This window comes from Pituophis catenifer, unplaced genomic scaffold, assembly GCF_029215685.1.
Source record: "Pituophis catenifer annectens isolate HBS135680 unplaced genomic scaffold, rPitCat1.0.hap2 SCAF_8, whole genome shotgun sequence".
In the NCBI taxonomy this organism is placed as follows: domain Eukaryota; kingdom Metazoa; phylum Chordata; class Lepidosauria; order Squamata; family Colubridae; genus Pituophis; species Pituophis catenifer.
Window position 1 is genome coordinate 66243742 of NW_027256888.1, and position 23578 is coordinate 66267319.

Genomic DNA, 23578 nt, shown 5'->3' on the forward strand with positions numbered 1-23578 from the left:
CAATTTAGTTGTTCTTTATTCAAACTGATGCTTCCCGGTCATCACGCAAATTGTTCAGTAGGCAAACGAAGTGGTCTGATAGACCAGGTTTTTAAGGGCTAGCCAATCTGTTGTGGTCTATGTAAGTGTTTATATACCATAATCAGTAAACAATGGACATATTTCTTTTTGGATTTCCCTTGTCTGTATTTTCTGAATATAGGATCTGTCAGTTTCCATTCCATGTGTTGTCTGCACTGTAAACTCTTGAGCTCTGTCCTACAACATGCAGATTAAGTGCAATTGTTTCATAGTTTTTACCAGAGACCATACTTGATATTGAAATTTAAATTGTTCTTTTCTATCCCTAGACCACTGCTGTATTTTGCACACCATACAAATCTGCGTCGTTTGGAAAGAGTTTAAACAATTTGATAATAAAATTACTGCAGTTGTTAGCACCATTTTCTAGGGTACATTTAATTTCACTTTTTAAAATGACCCTCCCTAAATCAGTAATCATTCATATCTGTAATTTTTTCCTATAGTTCTTTCATATATTCATACCATCTCTTCTTTCTATCCTCTTCCTAAATATTTGTCTTTTACTGTTCCCATTTTTCCATAAGGTATCTCCTTGTTTCTGTAATTTTCTTTAACAAACTTCTCTGCTCCTATTAATTAGATTGTTATCCTTCATATTTTTCTATTGCTCATTTAGCTGTACCTTTTTGTATTTTCCTGTTCCTTTCTGAAATTCAGTATTCTATAAAATGTATTGAATATGAATTTGTTTTGACACCCCCTTTCCTTGTCATCCTTTTACTTCTACTTTGAAGGAGGCAAAATACTTTTAACTATTAGCAAACAGCCATTTTGCTTCTTTTCTTTTTTGCACATCTGGAATTTTGGTTTGCTTCCCCTTTAAGATCTCACCCTTTAAATTTATTACTTTCAACACATTTTCTTAGGGAAATCATGTTGGTTTGATGATTTTCTTTAAGTTGTAATTTTTCAAGAAGGCTGAGATCACAAACTCCTTGCAAAATTACAACTTAAAAACATCTTTTCAAGGAGCAAAGAGCTAAAAAAAAATCTAGTATGATTTGAACCACAGGCAGTACTAAATCTTGTTTTTGCTGACTTAATAAAATTCTTCCATTTTTCTTGCAGAGTACATACTGAATTTTATTTTGGTGTCATCCATCTGTTGATGTGGTGTATCAACTCAGCTTTAGGTTGCTGGGAAAAAAGTATTTGCTATAAATATTACATTTTCTTGGCACAACTGTTAGCCTGCTTCATTTTATACATAGAAACGTAATGTTTCCATTATTTCAGATGCTACTTTAGTTCCAACTTTAGCATCCAGTCTCATATAATGAACATGCTGGGGTTTATTTGATATGGTGTTGACAAGTTGCTACAGAACAGTTCAACTTCCCCTTTTTTGTATCTGTGGGTGCAACACAAGACTTGAATCAACATAATACTGATTGGCTTGCCTTGGAATCAAAAATTTGAGCTCATTCTAATTTTTTTGAGATCATCCTTTCGTTCTTTTAATCATTCTAACATATCTGACCACTGACTCTGTCACTTGTATATATAATGATGGTTACTTCATTTCTATTATATTTTTCTTATCTGCAGTAGATCTGATCCTCTCTGCCATTTGAAATTTATTTCAGTTCACTGATTCCCAGAATGTCTGTTTAGTCTTGACATTTCTGCTCTGGCAACATCAGATTTGTCCTGGTTCATGGTTCCAACATTCTATGTATTAGTAATGTGTGTGTCAACTCTGAAGCTGGCCTGACTGAGGCCATTTTGAGACTTCAGCGCTGACATACTGAACAGGGACAGGGAGAGGGGAATAGACAGTTAGAGTGTTGTAGCCAAAACAAAATATTTTCTCTTGGGAACCAAGGACATTCCTGCAGGTGCTCGGAAGGAGGAGACTGGAGTCACCTAGCAACCGGACAGTAACCTGATAGGACCATGTGACTGGTTGTTTTGGGAAAGTGAAAAACTTTTACTTTCAATTAGGTGAAAACCGGGGGAATAGTCAGAGTCGGGTTTCACCAGCCTATGCCAATATGACATATCCAATAAAATTATTATTTGAGGAATCTACCTGCCTCAAAGTTTTGATTGCTATGGGTATGTTATTTGGAACCCTGACAATGTGTATCTTTGCAACATTATCAAACATAGCCTACATGACAGCGTATAGTGTTCTCCCCAGAAACTTGTTGGATACCTTCTGAATGCGGGAGATTTTACCCAGTGTCATGTTGATATTGTCCTCATTGTGAATGTCCATTTGATTTTCTTGTAAGAATATTGCAGTGGATCTATTCCTTTCTTGAGAGCGCTTTATTTTGTACGATCCTGTTGAATACTTAATTAGGAGTGAGCAAAGGCTCCACTCAGGTCTGCCAGAATGGCGGGAAAATAGTTAAACCTCATTGGCTTAGCTGTCTGACAGCTCCCTATAAAAGGGCAAGCTATCAGACGAGCCGCTGAGTTGTACCGATCTACTCAATAAAGAGCTGTTCCTTATTACTTCAAGCCACGTCTTGTGTCTTCCATCACCCAATCTAACAGATTCTTTATGGCCAGTGGGGTGAAGAGAAGACTTCTAGGAATAAGAACTCCCAATGATAGTTTGTAATGTCACTGGGATATACAATTCAATTCATTGCATCAATTCATACTATTTTTCAAGTCCTAAGCATGAAGTCTCATACAGTATTAAATATTGATCTTCTATTTAGAGTGTTAATTTAAATTCTATATTTAAAGAATGCAGCCTACTTAATAAACAGAATCAAATCATTGGCTAAAAATATAGGAAAGTGTTAGGACAATTAAATTTTGAAGGAAACTAATAAGAGTACATCCAAAAGTTTCTCATAGTTGTCACACATAGACTTAGAAGCAAAATATTTTAAAGGCGTCTATGTTTACCAATATTATTTTTTTGTAATGTGTTAAAAAAAAGATATTTTTCATAGCAACCTAAAGAAGAAAACAATGGATAGGTGATTGAAAAAAATATGTTTTAAAGAGTTGTTATGAATAAAGGTAAAGTTAGATGACATTTTAGTTCGCTATCAGAAGGATTGGGAAATAGAGGCAAGTGGTATAACATAGGTCCTTGCAATTTTGCACCGTAAAGCTCTTTGACTGTTGTTGTTGTTTTAATAATAAATTGATGGTGCCATACAAAGCTCTCATTATTACAAACAAAGGGTACAATCAAGGTTAGAAAAAAAGCATAAGCATTCCGGGAAAGAAGAATGGATGCTTTTTTCTTCTAAGGTAATGTTATTCAATAATAGTCATGGTAATACCAACAATCATGATAATTACCTTTGCAGATTCATAACCAGATTTCCCGAGCAGGTCTTGATTTTGTTTTGTGCTTCCAGATGAGTCATACTTTCCGCACTTATCCCATCAATGCTAAGGACCACATCACCTATTCCGACGTTTGCATTAGCTGCTTTGCCTCCATCGCTCAACTGCAAAATCACAGTAATGTAAAAGCATTATTCGTTTTCATTCACATTCTAAGAACGGAGTCATGAGAGCCAACCGGAAGAATTAAAAGCATTTCAAAGTGAAATAAACTTTGAAAAGAATACTGTATTCTTATAATGAATCTACCTTATAGAAAAGGAATAAGATCGTCTTCGGATGGAGGGAACAGTGAATGGAATCAACCAGGTTCAAATGTTGTACTAAGCCACAGGTATCAAACTCGCCATCTCACGTTGCCGTCACGTGATGTTTCATGTTTTTCCAATTCGCAGAGCTGGGTGGGCGTGGCCTGCGTGTTACACATCCAACCCGTGGGCTGCCAGTTTGACACCTCTGTACTAAACCAAAACCTAATCTATTCAGTTCTACCTAAGGTTGTTTGATGAAACCAGCCCAGTGGTCTGGAATAGCTCAGTTTACTCAATTTACAATGTTAAACTAATCAGTTATGGGTTATAAATAAGTCACAGTTCATCCATCACACAGTACTCAATACAAACTGCATCTGCATACATTTTAAGGACTAATAATCTTGGCATAATTTTCTAATGAAAACCATACTCAAGAACCTAAGTTTCAAATACAAATTTATAGAAGACATTTTAGCAAACAATCATGTCTTAGACCAATAAGCTGAATTAGGAGGCTGGGCAGTGGTGGGTTTCAAAATTTTTTACTACTGGTTCTGTGGGCGTGGCTTGGTGGGTATGATGTGGCTTGGTGGCGTGGCTTGGTGGGCGTGGCAGGGGAAGGATACTGTAAAATCTCCATTCCCACCGCACTCCAGGGGAAGGATATTATAAAATCTCCATTCCCTCCCCAATCCAGGGGAAGGTTACTGCAAAATCCCCATTTCCTCCCAATCCGCTGGGACTTGGGAGGAAGAGAATAAATGGGGGCGGGGCCAGTCAGAATTTTTACTACCGGTTCTCCAAACTACTCAAAATTTCCGCTACCGGTTCTCCAGAACTGGTCAGAACCTGCTGAAACCCACCTCTGAGGCTGGATTATCAATAATGATCAAATTGGAAATGAACGTATTAACAAACATATAACTCGTTGCCCCAGTTAGCAACCACAACCATCTAGGTTGTGTAAATCTATTACTGTGGGTACCAGCAATTTCATGTACATCCTAAGAAAAGTCAACCTTATGATATCAGGATCTCAGTAGTAGATTTCCAGAGGCAAGCAATGCCCTTATTTATTAATTATAGTTGATGTACAAAATATATCGCAAAATACAATAAAGTACAACTTGATCATGGCAATCATATAATTATCACAGGATTTGATATAACACAACTCATAATTGCGGGACTTGCATGTTAAATAAATAAGCAGAAACGGAAGATTACAAGTTCTTGATTATTTTGCACTGGGTTCAGAAAAAAATCCCAATTAGACCAGCAGCCCCAACCTTTTGGGCCCCAGGGACCAGTTCCATGGAGAGAGGTTTTTCCGCAGACTGGAAGGGGCATGGTTTCGCATGCTGCCTGCATCCTGCGGATGGGGCTTTGTTTGCTTACGTGGCCTGGGTTTCTGGCATGCTGCGGACCGGAGGTTGGGGACCCCGGAATTAGACAACTTAGTTGTTTAAGAAAAGCTCCAAGGAGTCCCAATGTTTTCAGCTTGCATATAGAAATTGGCTATTAAGATGTGAATTAACTCACTGAAGATAATTACTGCATCTTGTATTCCTTCTCCATGGAGCTCCTTGAACTGACCAAAAGTTTGAGGAGGATCAGATTGGAGTATTGGAGAAAGGAAGAGTAGAAACATCCTTCTTGTAAATTTTCTTCAGCCAACTAATTATAAAACTGTCTGATTTTGGACATGTATCTTCTCCTCTACTAAGGGTATTTACGTGCATAATATTTCTTCCAAAAGGTAACTTTCCAGAGAAGATTTATAGATAGAGCAAGAACAGCTGAGGGAATGCAAACATTCCTTTGTAAATTCCTTTAAGTTTACTTATCTTAGGATCTAAGCCAGATAAAATTGTTATTTCACATAACAGTTTATTTGGTTGGTATCAAAACCCTAAGTATAAAACTAAACCTCTTCGACAATAAACCAAAATTAAATGTCCTGTTTCAAATACATTTTTTTCCTTTGAACTTGAGTTGATCTTCTCATGTCTTATATTTGTACAATACAAAAATACAAAGTTATTTTAATTTTTTTTCATTCAAACCAGATACAAGTGAGAAAAATGGTATTTTCCCACTACTTTAGATCTTGCCATTTCAGACTACACAAAAACTATATATATTATTTATTTACCAGAGTTTATATGCCAGTTCCAATCCAATGTATACTGGGCAAACTGAATTAATTTTAGGATTTGAGTAAAGCATTCTAACACAAGAAAAGAAAGAAACGCTAATGATCACCAATATAACATAATAATATATAATAACAGAAACCAGCCTTCTATGCAGTATGGATATTATGAAAGATTCTAACCAAATTATTCACATCTGCAGACAATACTACAGACTCTTTGGCTAAGAAATGAAATAGTACAAGTTCAAGCAGCAAATAAATGAATGGTATCACCATACAAAAACTTTAAATGAAAGGAAAAATTGAAAAAACAGATTATCCTTTCCAAGCAGACTGCCAATGTGAGATTTACTTCCTACTATATCATGCATGGGCTCCTATCCTATCTAATTTCAAGTATGGTTCATGGGCTTTTTGTTTACTTAAAAACATTATAGTGCCATAATGAGTCACAGAACTTACTGGTGAGAATGTAATTACTGTATCCTATTTTAAAAAAAACTATTTTATCTTTATTTTGAAAAAAGGCATTCAACTATTCAACAATTATATCTGTTGTTTTAGCTACCGTTCATGTAATAACGATTCACGTTGGATTCCAGGTCTTTAATTTTGCCAATGTATTTGTACTTTATCCATGATCATAAATTACGTTTATTTTTCTTAAAGTTCTTCTTTCTGCATTTCTGGGCTCCAATTCATGAGGCCACTGGAAACCTCCAGACCGCAAAGTAACCCTGAATTACATAGGATACGGGCCACAGGAATGTCACATATGTCTAGTCAGACTTAAATATTTTTTATTTACTTACAATGGTAGTACATCCAAATGCATGCTAATAAAATATCTAAACGGTCCATGTTTTGGCATTAACAAATCCACTAACTTACCCTAAAAGGGTGTTCAGATTTGGTCCATATTCCAAATACAAACCAAACTATAATCAGAAAAGATGTGTTGCCAAGCTGATTTAAATCAGTTTCCATCACATGCCCAAATACTTTCTAATATATATATATTAGATATATATAAATAGCAACGGCAGTTACTGCAAAAGACTGCTGACATAAGCCTGATGATGGCAGATGGGATTCTGTCGAAACGTCGCTTCTACCCTTTTAGGGATATATCCACAATTACACGGGAAGAAACCCGAAATATTAACTATACACACATACATACCCGTGAAAACTTACATAAACATACATACATACATACATACATACATACATATATATATATATATATATATATATATATATATATTTGTTTTCTGAGGTTTTCGCGGGTGTTTGTATGTAGGTCTTTGGTTATTCGGGTTTTCTCCCGCGTAGAATTGGAAGTGTCTTGGCGACGTTTCCACGAAGTCTCATTCGTCATCTTCAGGCAGGTATTTTCGGCTTCGTGCTACTAGTAGCACAAAGCCGAAAACACCTGCCTGAAGATGACCAATGAAACTTCGTGGAAACGTCGCCAAGACACTTCCAATTCTACGCGGGAGAAAACCCGAATAACCAAAGACATATATATATATATATATATATATATATATATATATATATAGAGAGAGAGAGAGAGAGAGAGAGAGAGAGAGAGAGAGAGAGAGAGAGAGAGAGAGAGAGAGAGAGAGAGAGAGACCTGGTTTCCTACCATTCCATTTTAATGCATAAATACATAAAACAGCCAAGCTGTAGGAGAAGAGCAGGCAGAGAGGACTCAGCCTAGAATCATTAAGGTAAAGGTAAAGGTTCTCCTCGCACATATGTGCTAGCCATTCCCGACTCTAGGGGGCGGTGCTCATTTCCGTTTCAAAGCTGTAGAGCCAGCGCTGTCCGAAGATATCTCCATGGTCATGTGGCTGGCATGACTAAATGCCAAAGGCGCATGGAATGCTGTTACCTTCCTATCAAAGGTGGTCCCTATTTTTCTACTTGCATTTTTTACGTGCTTTCAAACTGCTAGTTGGCAGAAGCTGGGACAAGCAACATGTCCACAAATGCACCAAGTCTACCCCCACTTGAATTCTATTAATTCTTATCTAGCGCCCATTTACTACCGTTCATTAATTGACCAGACTCTTGTGCATAGCCTTGAGCAATAACTCTTCTGAACTGGGGCCAGACAAGGAATAATGGCTGGAAACTGATCAAGGAGAGATTCAACCTAGAAATAAGGAGAAATTTTCTGACAGTGAGAACAACCAACCAATGGAACAGCTTGCCTTCAGAAGTTGTGAGAGCTTAATCACTGGAGGCTTTCAAGAGTCTGGAACGCTGCCATTTGTCAGAAATGATGTAGGAGTCTATGATGTAGGAGTCTCCTGCTTGGGCAGGAGGTTGGACTAGATGATCTACAAGGTCCCTTCCAACTCCGTTAATCTGTTTATGAATATTTTCTCATAAGGGAACCTGAATTCATACAACCAATTTATTCAGCCCAAAATTATCGAACTAACAAAGAGATGTCAACAATAGGAAAGTACAGGAAAATGGTGATCATAATCGTGCAATGATTTGGGTGCCTTAATCCAATGTTCCTTGTTGTCTGTTAATATTTTCGGCGGCCCATATTTAATTAAGCAGATAAGCTTTGCCTACTTGCTACTTAGCCACTATCAACCATAAAAGGAGTTGATAGAACTGGGAAAAAAATTAGGGATTCCCATTATTTAATTCAAGACTTTAAAACATCAACCCAACTGTTCCTGAAAACCTCTACCAAAGGTTGCCCTACTCATTCGATACTTATTTCTACTGCTGGACTGCTGGGATATTCAAGACAATTTTCCTGAAATTCTACTGTCTTAGGTCCATTACATTTATGTATCTTTGGTTCATTACATTTCATCAAGGAGCAGATAACAGTCCTTTATTTTCTGCTGGGACTTTGCTTATTGAAAGAGGTACTGTTATTTTCCCCTTCTGTCTGAAACGAATCTCATTGATTCTGTGCATTTGAAGTACACTGGCTTTTAGACCGTTTGAAAACTGTGGGATACTTAAAGCAACTCGTTCACATGATTGTGTCTATCGCACAACATATTCAGATTTACTGCTATCGGTGTTTGTTCCTTTTAGTGAGCACATGCTGCTTTTTGGCAAGGTAGTGCTCAATGTCTGATTTGGAATGGTTTATGGAATATAATGCATACTCGGCCAAATGCTATTTATAGGGATCCTACTCTCTATTTCTCATGTATCCTCTCCTAACCTGATAAGAAAGGGACAGCTAGTCAAATCATTGGATTCAATTTCATCACCAATCTTTCAGTACTTTCCTTGTAAGCCAGTGGCTCGTGAACTGGGGACAATTATCCCCAAGAGGATATTTTGGGCATATTTGAAGATAATGGAACAATTAGTAACTGTGTGTTTGTGAGTCGAAGCTCCAGTTTGGGACTGCCACTGCCACAGCATTTGTGTAAAACAATTCCTTTGTGGTGGTGGTGGTGGGAGTTAATGACATTACTCAAGACCAAAAAAAGGGTCAAACCATATAAGAACCTCAGCTGCCAAGTTAATGCTAAAATAATAATATCATTAAGAATAAAAGCAGAATTCTACTGTGGGTAATATTATAGTAAAGTGACAGAGAGGATAATTCCGGCTATACAAGACCAAGCCTTAAGAACAAATGCATTCAAGGCAGTGGTGAAATTCATTTTTTTTTATTACTGGTTCTGTGGGCGTGGCTTTGTGGGTGTGGCTTGGCTTGATGGGCGTGGCTTGGCTTGATGGGCGTGGCAGGGGAAGGATACTGCAAAATCTCCATTCCCACCCCACTCTGGGGCCAGCCAGAGGTAGTATTTGTTGGTTCTCCAAACTACTCAAAATTTCTGCTACTGGTTCTCCAGAACCTGTCAGAACCTGCTGGATTTCACCCCTGATTCAAGACCACAATTACAAGGCAGCAACAAACAGCGAAAAAACAGTGGATCGCCTAATTAGCTATGGCAAGGACGTCTCACAGACTGACTACAAAGAATGGCAAGATAAAGTAGCACGATTGGAGCATTGGAATGAATACCTGCAAGAAATTCTGCAAGTAAGAACTGTTAGGACCACAAAATAGATAAAGTTAATAGAAAATCAAGACGCTCTGGGAATGTTAGGGTTCAAGTAAGAAGCATCGACCACATAATACCCCAATCTTAATAACTGTTGATAAGGCAAAAAGTGTTCTTATTTTCTGTATCAGGTGTAAAATCAATTCATTTTGTCTTTAACATTGGGTGCCTGCAGTCAAACAGCTCTGAAATTATTCACTGTGAATTTCAAGAATTGAACTGAAATTCACTTCTCTCTTAAAATACACATCTTAGAAACAAAATAAAAATGTAAGAAATGTGAATTCCAAGTATTTAACATAACTAATAAATGCTGAGTTTGCTTGGAATTCACATTTCTTACGACATTATTATTTTACTTTCAGGTCTAAGAGAAATGTGCATTTTTATTCTACATAAGGTTATATAAGACCTGTGTGCATAAATATCTGAGTACTATTCCTTAAACTGAGTACTATTCCTCTGCCACTAATTTAAATCGGATTTTTTTAAATAAAATGCTTTTTGAGGAAAATATATTACCATCCAAAGGTTATTCCATCATGAAATAAATATTAGTTTTTTTAATTATGTAGAATAAGGATGTATATGTTTAATTTTTTTGGTAAATAAATTCCATTAATCCATTCACAATGTCATGCTCTTCCAGAGGTTTTTGTAAGATTATTGGGCAGTTTCTCTGCCTACAAGATATTATCACAGATACTTGGTTTACTTTTGCAGTTCTCAAAACTGAATTTGACTCAGCAGAGATCACATGCCTCTTCTTCACAGCAAAAATGTTATAACATGAACAGAGTTGAGAAAAAGACCTTAATCCTATTGTTCTACAAACCTATGAATATAGAATCAACCCCTTCAGTGCTAAATTTCAAGAAGTTCAGTGAATAGAATAGAAACAATATTTTTCTGATTGTTTGGAGTGGAATAGATCTGCACAAGAAGAAAGTGAAACTAAGTGTGAGGAGGAAGGGGCAAGCAGACAAGCAGTACAAAATGAAAGTGAAACTTTCTGAGCACAATACTGCACAGCCACAGACAGACAAGTCTTTGGATCTTTTTGTGTGTATGACCTGAGGTTTATCACATTCTTTCCTTGGAGGAAAAAACCTATAATGGCAGCAGGCCGTAAAAGAGACCCAGTTTGGCAATATTTTAATGAAGTTCCTTTACCTATCGGTAAGGCAGGCATGCGTGCAAACTGCAAACACTGCAACAAAGAAATGCAAGGCCTGGTGGCCCAAATGAGGCAACATCATGAAAAGTGCTGTGATGAAGATGACCAAAGAAACACATTTGAACAGGCAGGATCTTCAGGTTGGTAAACATTTTTATTGAATCATATTTCTAAAGACTGCCTTGAACTGTCGTGTTTGAGCAAAATTATATTTCTTATTATTACTGCATGTTACTGTCATTTGGTACAGTTATGAAGAAAAGCAAATATTCCTTTTGGGGCAGTGCTGTGTACAATAAGCAGAAATTGTATAAACAATAAAATAACAGCATTGACTTTTTTGTTTAGGGGAATTCATGGATTCTGGAAACTATCCACCTTCAAGATCACCATCCTCCTGTTCTACAGTTTCAGAGTTATCCATCCAGGATAGTGCTTCATTAGCATCATCATCATCAGACACCCACAGCCACATATCTAATTAATCATCTAATTAAAAGAAGCAAGTCTCTTGGATCTTCCCTAGTAACTTGCTGACATTTATCAAGTATCTTTTTGAAAGAGACAACTCTAATGTCTATGAACATTTGAAGTTCTACAACGTTTTTGTTTTTTGTTTTGGCAAAGAGTATTAGCTAATCAATTCAAGTCTTATTGGCATTCAAGCTTCCTGATTCGTGGTAAGGCACTATTTTTCACACCTCAAAGATTCTTAATGAGTCACTAATGAACAAATCAGCTGAGAAAGCATTTGGCTTCCAAGATGGACGGGAGACATAGGATATTGCCGGGAGACATAGGATATTGCCGGTTTGGGTATTTCATAGCTGAGGTACTGCATCACTGCAGTATATTTACTGCTGGGCAAGACTCTGCCTAAGCCCAAAGCCCAAATGTACATGACATTTGCTAGTACTGTAAATGTCATTAGACATACCGGGCCATAGTATGTCAGTCTGCAATAATACGGATTCCAAAATACTCTTCATACATTCTTCTTGCAAAGCTTCAAGTAACATGTATCTGGGAGTCACATTAGTGGTTTTCTTTGTGAAATCAGAGTTGTGCCATGTAATTTAATACACAAAGAAAAAAGAACCCTTTTATCTACTTTTGTATATTCTGTGTAGCCTAGAAAATTTATAATATGGACAGAGATAAATTTATTCATTTCATTTATAGCTTTATTTTATTTTTTTTTACTTCATTCATGGCAAACGATATAGAGAGCCTATATATTCTTCAGGAAATGATGCTAGACTTAGCAGTCTCATATTCTGCCTTGTGTGAGGCAAATCTTTATGGTCAATAGCTGAAGACAGAGGATAGAGACAGCCACATGTGGAGACAGGTGGGGGTAGAATTTGGACTTGCTTAACTGGAATACATTGTCAGCATTCCAGAAAGCCATATTAGGCCGGAAGCTTCAATGCTGCCATACATCTGCTTCAGGAATTACACTCTAGTTTATCGGTTGTTTCCCATCAAAAATGCCAAAGATCTATTTTTCAGTTTTTGCAAATGTGATCATACAAAGGACTCAAAAGACTGAGGGAACTCAGGCCGTTCAATTCAAATGTAAAAATCTGCCTAAGATAACCATCCTAATCTAATTTCTATATATATTACTGTTCTACATCTTTTATTTATTGTTCCTAGACATGGAGAAATATCAGTAACCTCAGATATGCAGATGATACCACTCTAATGGCAGAAAGTGAAGAGGAACTAAAGAGCCTGTTGATGCGGGTGAAGAAGGAGAGTGCAAAAGTTGGTTTGAAAACTAAGATCATGGCATCCAGCCCTCTTAATTCCTGGCAAATAGATGGGGAAGAAATGGAGGTAGTGACAGATTTTATTTTCCTGGGCTCCAAAATCACCACAGATGGGAACTGCAGCCAAGTCATTAAAAGGCACTTGCTCCTGGGGAGGAAAGCTATGACAAAGTTAGACAGCATACTAAAAAGCAGAGACATCACCTTGCCAACAAAAGTGCATATAGTCAAGGCTATGGTTTTCCCAGTTGCAATGTATGGCTGTGAAAGTTGGACCATAAGAATGGCTGAGCGCCAAAAAATTGAGGCCTTTGAAGTATGGTGCTAGAGAAGACTCCTGCGAGTCCCTTTGATTGCAAGGTGATCAAACCTGTCAGTCCTAGAGGAGATCAACCCTGACTGCTCTTTAGGAGGCCAGATCCTGAAGATGAAATTCAAATACTTTGGCCACCTAAATGAGAAAGAAGGACTCACTGGAGAAGAGCCTAATGCTGGGAAAGATTGAGGGCAAAAGAAGAACGGGACAACAAAGAATAAGGTGGCTGGATGGAGTCACCGAAGTAGTAGGCGTGAGCTTAAATGGACTCCAGAGGATGGTAGAGGACAGGAAGGCCTGGAAGAACATTGTCCATGGGGTCACGATGGGTCAGACACGACTTCGCAACTAACAACAAAAGACATGGAGAACCATTCAAGAATTTTCTATCTGCACCCATGTGCTTCAAAATGTGGATCATTACTCCAAGAATTACGTTCCTACACCTAAAAATTCCAACTTTCTCTTGGCAAATGGTTTGAATTTTGAAGCATGTTGTGTAACTAGCAAGGATACTACTAGCAACTTTCAAAAAACTTAAAAGATATACTTTTCCTAGGAAACATATTAACAAAATGTTTTTCTAATGAGCCTTTGAAAGTTCTACTGAAAGAAGCTGACAAAATTATTGTGACGGTGTGATATGCGACCCGAGAAGGCTGCAGAGGAGAAAAATGGGATTACAATATGACATATTTACTTAAAAATGGGTGGTATATTAGACAAGTTAAGAGATGCTAATATTTAAATACTAATCCTATAGTATACATGGTTTCTACCCATGTGCCTTCACTGTTCGTCCAGAGTGGCCAACATTATAAAATCCATCCAGGTGTTAAGATCCACTGGAACAGGGGTCTCTAACCTTGGCAACTTTAAGACTTGTGGACTTCAACTCCTGGAATCTGTCCTGGTTGAGGAATTCTGGGAGTTGAAGTCCACAAGTCTTAAAGTTGCCAAGGTTGGAGACCCCTGCACTGGAGAGTCCCTTTAAAGATGTCCCTGCTATCAAAGGCTCTCTTTCTTCTTTTCCTGAATTGCTCTCAGACAATGGAAAACATTCTTTGTGAATTGCATTTGGCCCCCAATTCTCAGTATTTAGGAACTCTATAAGACACACCTTTCATGAACTTTGTTAAATATTTACAGATGTTTTGTAATTTCTGTTGTATTTTTAACTTTTTGTACTCTGGATTTCTTTTCTTTTTTTTCTTTAAGCTGCCTTTAGTGCTTGTCAGAGTATGAAGCCAGCATATTCTTATTCACTCTCTCAAATTATGACTTAAATTAACCGAACTTAATCTGAAACCCTCAATGCATGATAGGTAAAGTGGTTTGATTTCTTAAAAAAAATAAAACTTAATTCAACTTCTGCTTTAATTCACTTTTTAACTGATATTTTATTTAAACATGGCTATAAACTGCCCAGAGTAAGTGGTTCTAGCATATATCATTATCTGACAAGCCAAAACTAAATATTCTAGTGACAATATTCAGCTGAACAAAGAGATCTTAAATCTGGCCATAGCCAGATTTATAAATCAGGGACTATAAATAGATTACTGGCAGCCATCAAATATCCCGTGAAGCCACTACTAAGCAGAATAATAACAATAATGAAAATCCAGATGTTAATATTTACTATATTGTCCAAAAACAATGACTGTGAGAAGAAGTTTGTGCTTCTTCTCACAGGTGCTGGCTAGAATAAGACCACAGTAAACAGCTCTGCATGTTGTTTGAAAGTAGCTGTTTAATTTGGAACTTTCATTTCTAATTTTTTCAGGCAGGTTTATTTACTTTTTAGATTTATTTAGTTTTTAGACAGCACTCTGTCTTCCAGCTTTTCCCCATTAACAACTACTCTATCAGGAGAGAGTGATTGGCTCAAAGCCCAGTTTACAAGAGACCAGACATTAGGTCTCTTAGTGTCAGCTTAGTAGCTTAATCACTCACTATCACACTGGTTCTGAACCAAAAGTATTATGCAATTCTTATTTAATTTGGAGGGCATGAGGTTATACAGGTAGTCAACTTACGAACTTTTGTTTAGTAATCATTCTAAATTACCACGGCATTGGAAAAAAAGTGACATATGACCAGTTTTCACACTTATGACCATTGCAGCATCAATATAAGTCATCTGATCAAAATTTGGGCGCTTGGCAACTGTCTATGACAGTTGAACTGTCCTGGGGTCATGTGATCACCATTTGTGTCTTTCCCAGGCAACTTCCCGCAAGGTAAGTCAATGGAAGAAACCAAATTCGTTTAACAACTGTAAGATCCACTTAACAACTTCACTGCTTCGCTTAACAATTGTGGCACTAAAGATCAAAAAATTAGATGCAATTCACTTAACTACCTTTTTAACAATGGAAATTTTGGGCTCAATTGTGGTCATACCTGTATAGCAATAGCACTTAAGATCTTCACAGTGCTTTACAGTCCTCTCTAAGCGTTTTAAAGAGTCAGCATATTACACCCAACAAACTGGGTCTCCTCATTTTACCCGACCTCGGAAGGATGGAAGGCTGAGTCAACCTTGAACCAGTGAGATTCGAATTGCCAAACTGCTGGCAGCCAGCAGTCAGCAGAAGTAGCCTGCAGTACTGCATTCTAACCACTGTGTCATTATGGCTTGTATATTAATTTAATGTATTTCTGTAGCCTTTTTTTATGCAATCTCACATATGGTGTATATATTGGGGGGGTTGAACCTCTCTCAATACAGGCAGTCTTCGACTTACAGCAGTTCCTTTAGTGACCGTTGAACGTGACATCATCATTGAAAAAAGTGACTTATGACTGTTTTTCACACTTATGACCATTGCGGCATCTCCCATGGTCATGTGATTTACAATCGGATGCTTGACAACTGACTCACATTTATGACGGTTGCAGGGTCACTAAGTCTTTTGTGACCTTCTGACCAGCAAAGTCAATGGGGAAGCCAGATTCACTTAACAACCGTCTGACTAATTTAACAACTGCAGTGATTCACTTAACAAATGTGGCAAAAAAAAGTCGTAAAATGGGGGGGGAACTCACTTAACAAATTTCTCACTTAACAACATAAATTTGGGCTCAATTATGGTCGGAAATTGAGGATTACCTGTAGTTGCACATAAATTATTCGTAGTCCCTTCCCTAAATAATTTCTTTTCTATAGCAGGCCCTGCCCTGTGAGAGACTCTTCCCCTGAAGTTTGGCAGGCCTCTGAGGTCTTAGTCTTCCATAAAGCTTTGAAAACCTGTTTTCTTCCCCCAGTGCTGGGATAAATCCAAAAAGAGAAGATTGCACATCAGAAGTTTGACTTGAGAAGCAGGTTTTTGTTTCTAATGGGTTTAGTTTTTATAATTTTAATATGCCTTTTATGCTGTTTTAACTTTTGATAGGGAGCCATTCATAATTGGTTATAAGATACTTGGCTATACGAATGTTATAAATAAGGGTTTGCCATGTTATGTTATTAAAAAAGGGTTTGCAATACAAAACTCTCTTATATGTGCATACTTGGAACATGCCATGCATATACAAAGCTTACAATATATACTTAAATGAGAAAAAAATAAGGATTTTTTATTGGAAAACCCCAAAACACATCAACAGTTCAAATCAGCTGTCAACAGAATGAATTTTTATGCTGAGCAACAAGGCAAAAGAAAAAAGAAAAAAATATTTCAAGCAATATAATAGCTAAGTACATAAAGCAATGACAGACCTTCAGGTTTTGACAAGACTGGTATCTGTTGTGCCAAGAACAAAAAATGACCAAATAAGGAAAAACCATGAGGATGAAAAAAACTTAGAGTTATAGGTGTTAGAATGTTCTCACTGTTATCCTATATCGTGGAAAAAAAATTATTAACCAAATTTATGCAGCCGCCATCTTCCATCAATTGGCTTGTCACTTTACCATTATTGGCCTATCACTTTAAAGGTATGTGCTAGTTGTTCCCGACTCTAGGGGGCGGTGCTCATCTCTGTTTCAGAGCCTAAGAGCCAGCGCTGTCCAAAGACGTCTCCGTGGTCATGTGGCTGGCATGACTAAACGCCAAAGACACACAGAATGCTGTTACCTTCCCACCAAAGGTGGTCCCTACTTTTCTACTTGCATTTTTTACGTGCTTTCGAACTTGACAGAAGCTGGGACAAGTAACGGGAGTTCACCCCGTTATGCGGCACGAGGGATTCGAACCGCTGAACTGCCGACCTTTCGATCAACAAGCTCAGTGTCTTAGCCACTGAACCATCACGTCCTTCGGCCTATCACTTTACCATTGTACAATTAATTTACCAAATTAAGGGGCGGTAATGTTAGTCTTTTACTTTAAAATAAAAAAATCAAGCAAGGAAGTAATAGGAAGCATAACCCTAACACTGTTAATGTTATAATCCAATCCTATGCCGTTTCAATCCCAATGGCACTTTATTCATCTTCCTGTTTCTTGCTTACTTTAATAGAAAAATTAAAACAACGCAATTCAGATTTAATGCTGTTCTTTATAAGATCAAAGAAATAAGCTATTCCTCTTCCTATGATCTCAGTCCCACTTAATTTAATAAAGCTGATTTCAAGGTAACATTTCAATTTTGGAAATATTCCATTTTCATCTTCAATTCTGTATAAAAGAAGAATGTAAATACAAAGATCTTTTTCCTGGCATCACCCCAGATTTCGAAGAGACTCTCAGCATTGGGGTTCATACAATATGCTAAATCTGCTTTAAACGCAGTAAGTACGGTTTCTGTTCTAACATACTATGTCTCTCTAAACACAGGTAGTCCTCAATTTAGGACCACAATTGAGCCCAGAATTTATGTTGCTCAGTGAGAAATTTGTTAAGTAAGTTTTTCCCCATTTTACGACCTTTCTCGCCAGATTTGTTAAGTGAATCACTGCAGTGGTTAAGTGAGTAACACGGTTGTTAAGTGAATCTGGCTTCCCCATTGACTTTGCTTGTCAGAAGGTTGCAAAAGCGGATCACATGACCCTGGGATGCTGAAACGGTCATAAGTATGAACCAGTTGCCATCAGAATTTTGACCACAGGAACATGGGGATGTTGCAAAGGTTGTAACTGTGAAAAACGGTCATAAGTCACTTTTTTCATGCCATTGTAACTTTGAACGGTCACTCAATGAACTGTTATAAGTCGAGAATTACTTGTAAGGGCTTTTGGGTTTAACACTGAGGTCCAGTTCATGCAGCAGGATGTCCACAACAAAGTGAAATGAAATATGCAATTCCATTTTAAGCCAATGCTTACCAACCTTGTTTGTGCTCCGAAGTTAAGCAAGGTCAGGCCTGGTCAGTACTTGAGTGAGATTCAGGAGTGAAATCCCGCAGGTTCTGGAGAACCGTTAGCGGAAATTTTGAGCAGTTCAGACAACCGGCAAATACCACCTCTGGCTGGCCCCAGAGTGGGGAGGGAATGGGGATTTTGCAGTATCCTTCCCCTGGAGTGGGGTGGGAATGGGGATTTTGCAGTATCCTTCCCCTGCCGTGCCCACCAAGCCACACAACGCCCACCAAGCCACGCCCACAGAACCGATAGTAAAAAAATATCTATTTCACCATTGGTGAGATTCCTTGAAAGAACACTGGGATGGCAAGCTAGCAACTGGGAAATTAGAAGAAAAAAGCTTTCTGGAAGAAGTGTGGGAAGAAAACTACAGGTAGTTCTTGGCTTACAAGTACAACTGAGCCCAAAATTTATGTTGCTAAATGAGAAATTCACTAAGTGACTTTTGCCCCATTTTACGATCTTTCTTGCCAGATTTGTTAAATGAATCACAGCAGTTCTTAAATTAGTAACATGGTTGTTAAGTGAATCTGGTTTCCCCATTGACTTTGCTTGCCAGAAGGTCACAAAAGGGGATCGTATGAGCCTGGGACACTGCAACCAGCACAAATATGAACCAGCATCCGAATGTAAATTTCATGACCCTGGAGATGCTGCAATGATTAAGTATGAAAAATGGTAATGAGTAACTTTTTTCAGTGCTGTTGTTTAGGGTTGTGATGGCGCAGCGGTTAGAATGCAGTATTGCAGGCTAATTCTGCTGACTGCCAGCAGTTCGGCAGTTCGAGTCTCACTGGGTTAAGGTTGACTCAACCTTCCATCCTTCTGTGGTTGGTAAAATGAGGACCCAGATTGTTGGGGGAAATATGCTGACTCTGTCACTTGGAGAGAGCTGTAAAAAAGCACTGTGAAGAGGTATATAAGTCTAAGTGCTAAGTGGTCACTAAAGGAACCATTGTAAGTCAAGGACTGACTGTATATGGATGGATCCATGAAGTTACCAAGAACTGAGATAAACTTAAAAGAGACTTTTCCTTTACTTTATACATGGGTTTTTTTTAAAAAAAAAATTACATCTAATGATACACGCTGGCAAGTGAAACTACACTAATGCAAAACCTGACCTTTCAAATACCTATTACAGAATTGGCAAATTGTAGAGAAAATGGTTTTAACTCTTTTAATTAAAAACTACTGGTTTTTACAAGTTGGGAGAGTTCACTTGAAAAACAAGATTAATTGAAAGGAAAGTTCAAAGAGACAAAGAACAGGACATGTTGTGATAAAACACAGAAGCTTAGAAGTTTGCATTCAGTTGACATGCAAATGACTAATGTATCCTGGAGCTGTTTCTGGCATTCACATCTCTTGCCATGTTTTATGTGTACACAAATGCATCTTAATTTCAATTTCTTGTTGACAATATAAGCTTCCTGTACTAATTAGCTTCAAGAGTGATAGAGATGTTAGTTCAAAACACTTAAGGAGTAGCAGTTGTAAGTTGACTTCAGAACAAGTTTTTAAAGGGCCAAGAATCCTGTCTTGAAAAACTGAGCAAAAACTGAACATTTAAATGCAGCGTAACTGACAACAAGAAATTACATAGCTGTGAGTACAGGAAAAGCTTGAAAGTGAAAGAGAAGTGGGGCGTTTCGAGAAGACAATAAAGCTGGAACAAAGGAACAGGATGTTAAGATGTTAGGGAAAAAAAGGATAGGAACAGCTTTATATCTGAATAAAATCCACCGCAATCCGTAAACCTGCCATTAAACAAAACAATCATCCCCAAACAGTATAGGAAAATTCATACTGATTGGAGAAAAGTTTGAGAAGGATGCAAAACCAATATGGACAATGATGAGAATAGTCATCAGCCTTCATTTACAATGGAAAATATAATAGTTTAGAAAAGGAGTGTCAAACTCGTGGTGTCATGTTGTTGTCACGTGACATATTGCAATTTTTCCCCTTCCCTAAACCGGAGGTGGTGCATCCGGCCCACGGGCCATGTGATGTATCCGGCCCAAGGGCCGCGAGTTTGACACCCCTGGTTTAGAATCATGAAGCAACTTACTAACCTAGGGATAGCTAACCTGTCTATTCTGACTCTGAATAATCAAAAATTGTCATGGTTCATTACAGTAACTGCCCAATCTCATGTCAATGCATGCAACTACCTATTCAACAATCCTCTTAATTGTGGTGTTTAATTTACAATGCAGCACACAGATTTATCTAGTATTTTACTTGTAACAACTGGAGGAAGTCCAATAAGAAATCCCCTTGAGAGCATTAAACACGCTAAATGATGCCTGCAGCTGATCTTCAAACTTTTGAAAGTCCAATTACTGTACAGAGTATGCAAGATTGAAGCAAGCGAAGGATAACCTCAGGAGAAACAGAGAAGCTGAAGTAGCAATTATGGATGACTCGCTATGGACATAAGTATCACAATTAGCTCCTTCAGCATACACAAAGAGATTAGTAGACCAAGTGGGAATCTGGTGTTTCAACCGCAGACAGCTATGCCACATCACTGCTTTTAAACCATCAGAGTTCCAAAAGTGGCTTACCATCAGTCCTAATGTTTGGGACAAAAAAAAAAAATGAAGGCCAGAGACATGCAGAACAACCAGCTTTTAAAATCTAAGCCAGGGTGTCAAAATGGATTTCTTTGAAGGCTGGATCAGCATTGTAGTTTTCCTCCATGGGCCAGGTGGGTGAGGGGAGAGATCAGATGGCGCAGGGGGGCCACGTGCACCCCCCGCACCCTGTTTGGCTGCAGAGGCATCGCAGGCCTATCCTTTGCTATTTCCAGGCCGGCCCTGCAGGCCAGATTTAAGTACCCTGCAGGCCGGATGCAGGCTACAGGCCTTGAGTTTGACACCCCTGATCTAAGCCAATGGAAACCAAGCAACTTTCCTAATGTAACCTTGTGCCTAGTCAGAGACACAGCTGGAATGGATTGGGGGCTGAAAACAGCTTGCTCTCCACACCAAGACCATGGCAGAAGCACATTTTTTCCCTCCTAAGGATGTAAACACAGGAAACTACAGTCATTCACAGCACTTGGGTCCCATCATGAATTCAAGGATCACCCTTGATTATCCAGATAAGCCTATTTCCTTCTCATCCTGAACTCTTAACTTTAAAGGGTGTTTGCATGATTGAAGGAAGGCAAAAAAGCATTTGCTTTCTATTACTCCTTCAAATGTCGTACCCAGAAATTTGAGGGATTATATTAGTGTAATTTCTGCATTTGGAAAGTTTTCCTAGCAGCTAAAGCAAATTTGCATGCAAAACATGTAGATTTTTTTTTTTTGCATATAGATTTTTAGGAGTGGTTGTGGGAAAATTAAGAGTTTCCTTGTTTACTCCAAAATTACAGAAAATATTAGGAACCTCTATCATTGGCACTTAGTCCTATCAAATGGGGTGGTAGCAACCCCAAATACTAGAATAACATTAATAATTAAGCCAGGCTCAAGGTTGACTCAACCTTCCATCCTTTCTAAAGTAGGTAAATTGAGGACCCAGTTTGTGGGGGCAATAAGCTGACTTTGTATAAATATACAAAAGTATGAAGGCTATTGCTTAACGCATTGTAAGCCGCCCTGAGTCTCCGGAGAAGGGTGGCATATAAATCAAATTTTAAAAAAAAAAGCCATTGCTTTCAGATTTCTACTTTTCTTAATATTAGAGGATTTTAATTAAGAGCAGCTTATATTAAACAAATATTAAACCTTAAGATTGACTCAAGTTCCAATATGTGATACACTGTACTATATATCTCTTCGACCATATCTGATTCTCAGAGACTGCCTGGATAACTCCCTGTAGTTTTGTTGGCAAAATTTTCAGAAGTGGCTTACCATTGCCTCCTTCCTGGGGCAATTTGGCTTTGTGACTAAGATGAGATTAGAACTCAAGTTCTCACAGTTTCTAGCCTGATGTCTTAACTGCCACACAGCCCATTCCAAGCCATAGGTTCTACTTCCACCAATAATTTATAAAAGAGGCTTGACATTACGGTCTTGAGGAGGGAGTGCAAAAGTTATTTTGAGCTCTAACATGCTGGCATCTCACTTTTACACACTGCCTTACAGATTAAGTTTCAGCTTGGCTACATAATTAAATTCTAGATTTAGCTTTAATTCCCAAAGTTCACAAGCTCTTCAACAGACTACAATGCATATATAGACAAATTTGCACAGGTATGTTGAGGTTTATGATCAGATTCACATATTGCATGGAACTGAAAAGCCCACAAGAGTTTTGGAGTACACTGCATACAATTCTGAGCCCCCTTCCAAAACATTACTCTATTATAATCAGTTCATTTTTGAAGATAAGAAAGTTGTATATGAAGGCAGAATTACTTCTGATTAATGCAACTGCCTTCGATTTTTTTTTTAAAAAAGGAATTCCCAGAATTCTTCCCCAAATTCTTCTCTTTTTGTTAGATAAACAAGAAAGCAGATTTTTATTACTAGAAAACAAACACAGGTAGAAACATGCTCAGATTCCATATACAGTATTACAGCATTTCAACGTAGACTTTGGAATTTAGATTCCATCACTTTGTACAGAGAGATGATTCATATCACAAGTGGACACTCCTGGAATTGAGGACACAATGTTCCAGTGTAGATCAGTATGCCATTAAAGTAGCAACCTTATTCTGGACATTTAAAAAAAAATCCTCTGCCTATTTCATCACTAGACAATACCTTGTAGAAAGTTAGCACCCATCCCTCTCCTAGAAGAATGAATTATTTTAGGAAATATTAAAAAGGCAGAATATTATATTTCCCTGGATGAGAAATTGAGAAACATGCTCTTGGAGACAGAAACTCAACCCCAGCTCCCTGCCCCCAGCAGATATTTTGGTGCCAGTTTATCTACAAGACAAAAGTCCTTCAGCTCCAGGATGATGGAATTATCCTTCAGGGCAAAGCCATTCAGCCACAATAGGAACTACATTACATCAGCCCAAGGTTCCACCAAACTCGATTCAGACAAACATGAGTCCACATGGGAGTCTGACTACAGCAACCAATAGAATACATGCCCTTACTACAGGAACAGGAAGCTCAAGTTCAAAGCCCAAGAGAGGGT

The 23578-nt window shown here is 38.0% G+C and overlaps 1 protein-coding gene across 2 annotated transcripts in view; it reads right to left on the minus strand.

Annotated features, from left to right (window-relative positions):
* Window positions 1-23578, minus strand: part of PDLIM5 (PDZ and LIM domain 5) — a 96118-nt gene that overhangs the window by 51893 nt on the left and 20647 nt on the right. For both annotated transcript variants that reach the window (XM_070948829.1, XM_070948830.1), the window contains exon 3: window positions 3358-3509. In XM_070948829.1, the coding sequence (XP_070804930.1) occupies window positions 3358-3509 (152 nt within the window). The remainder of the gene's footprint in view (window positions 1-3357; window positions 3510-23578) is intronic.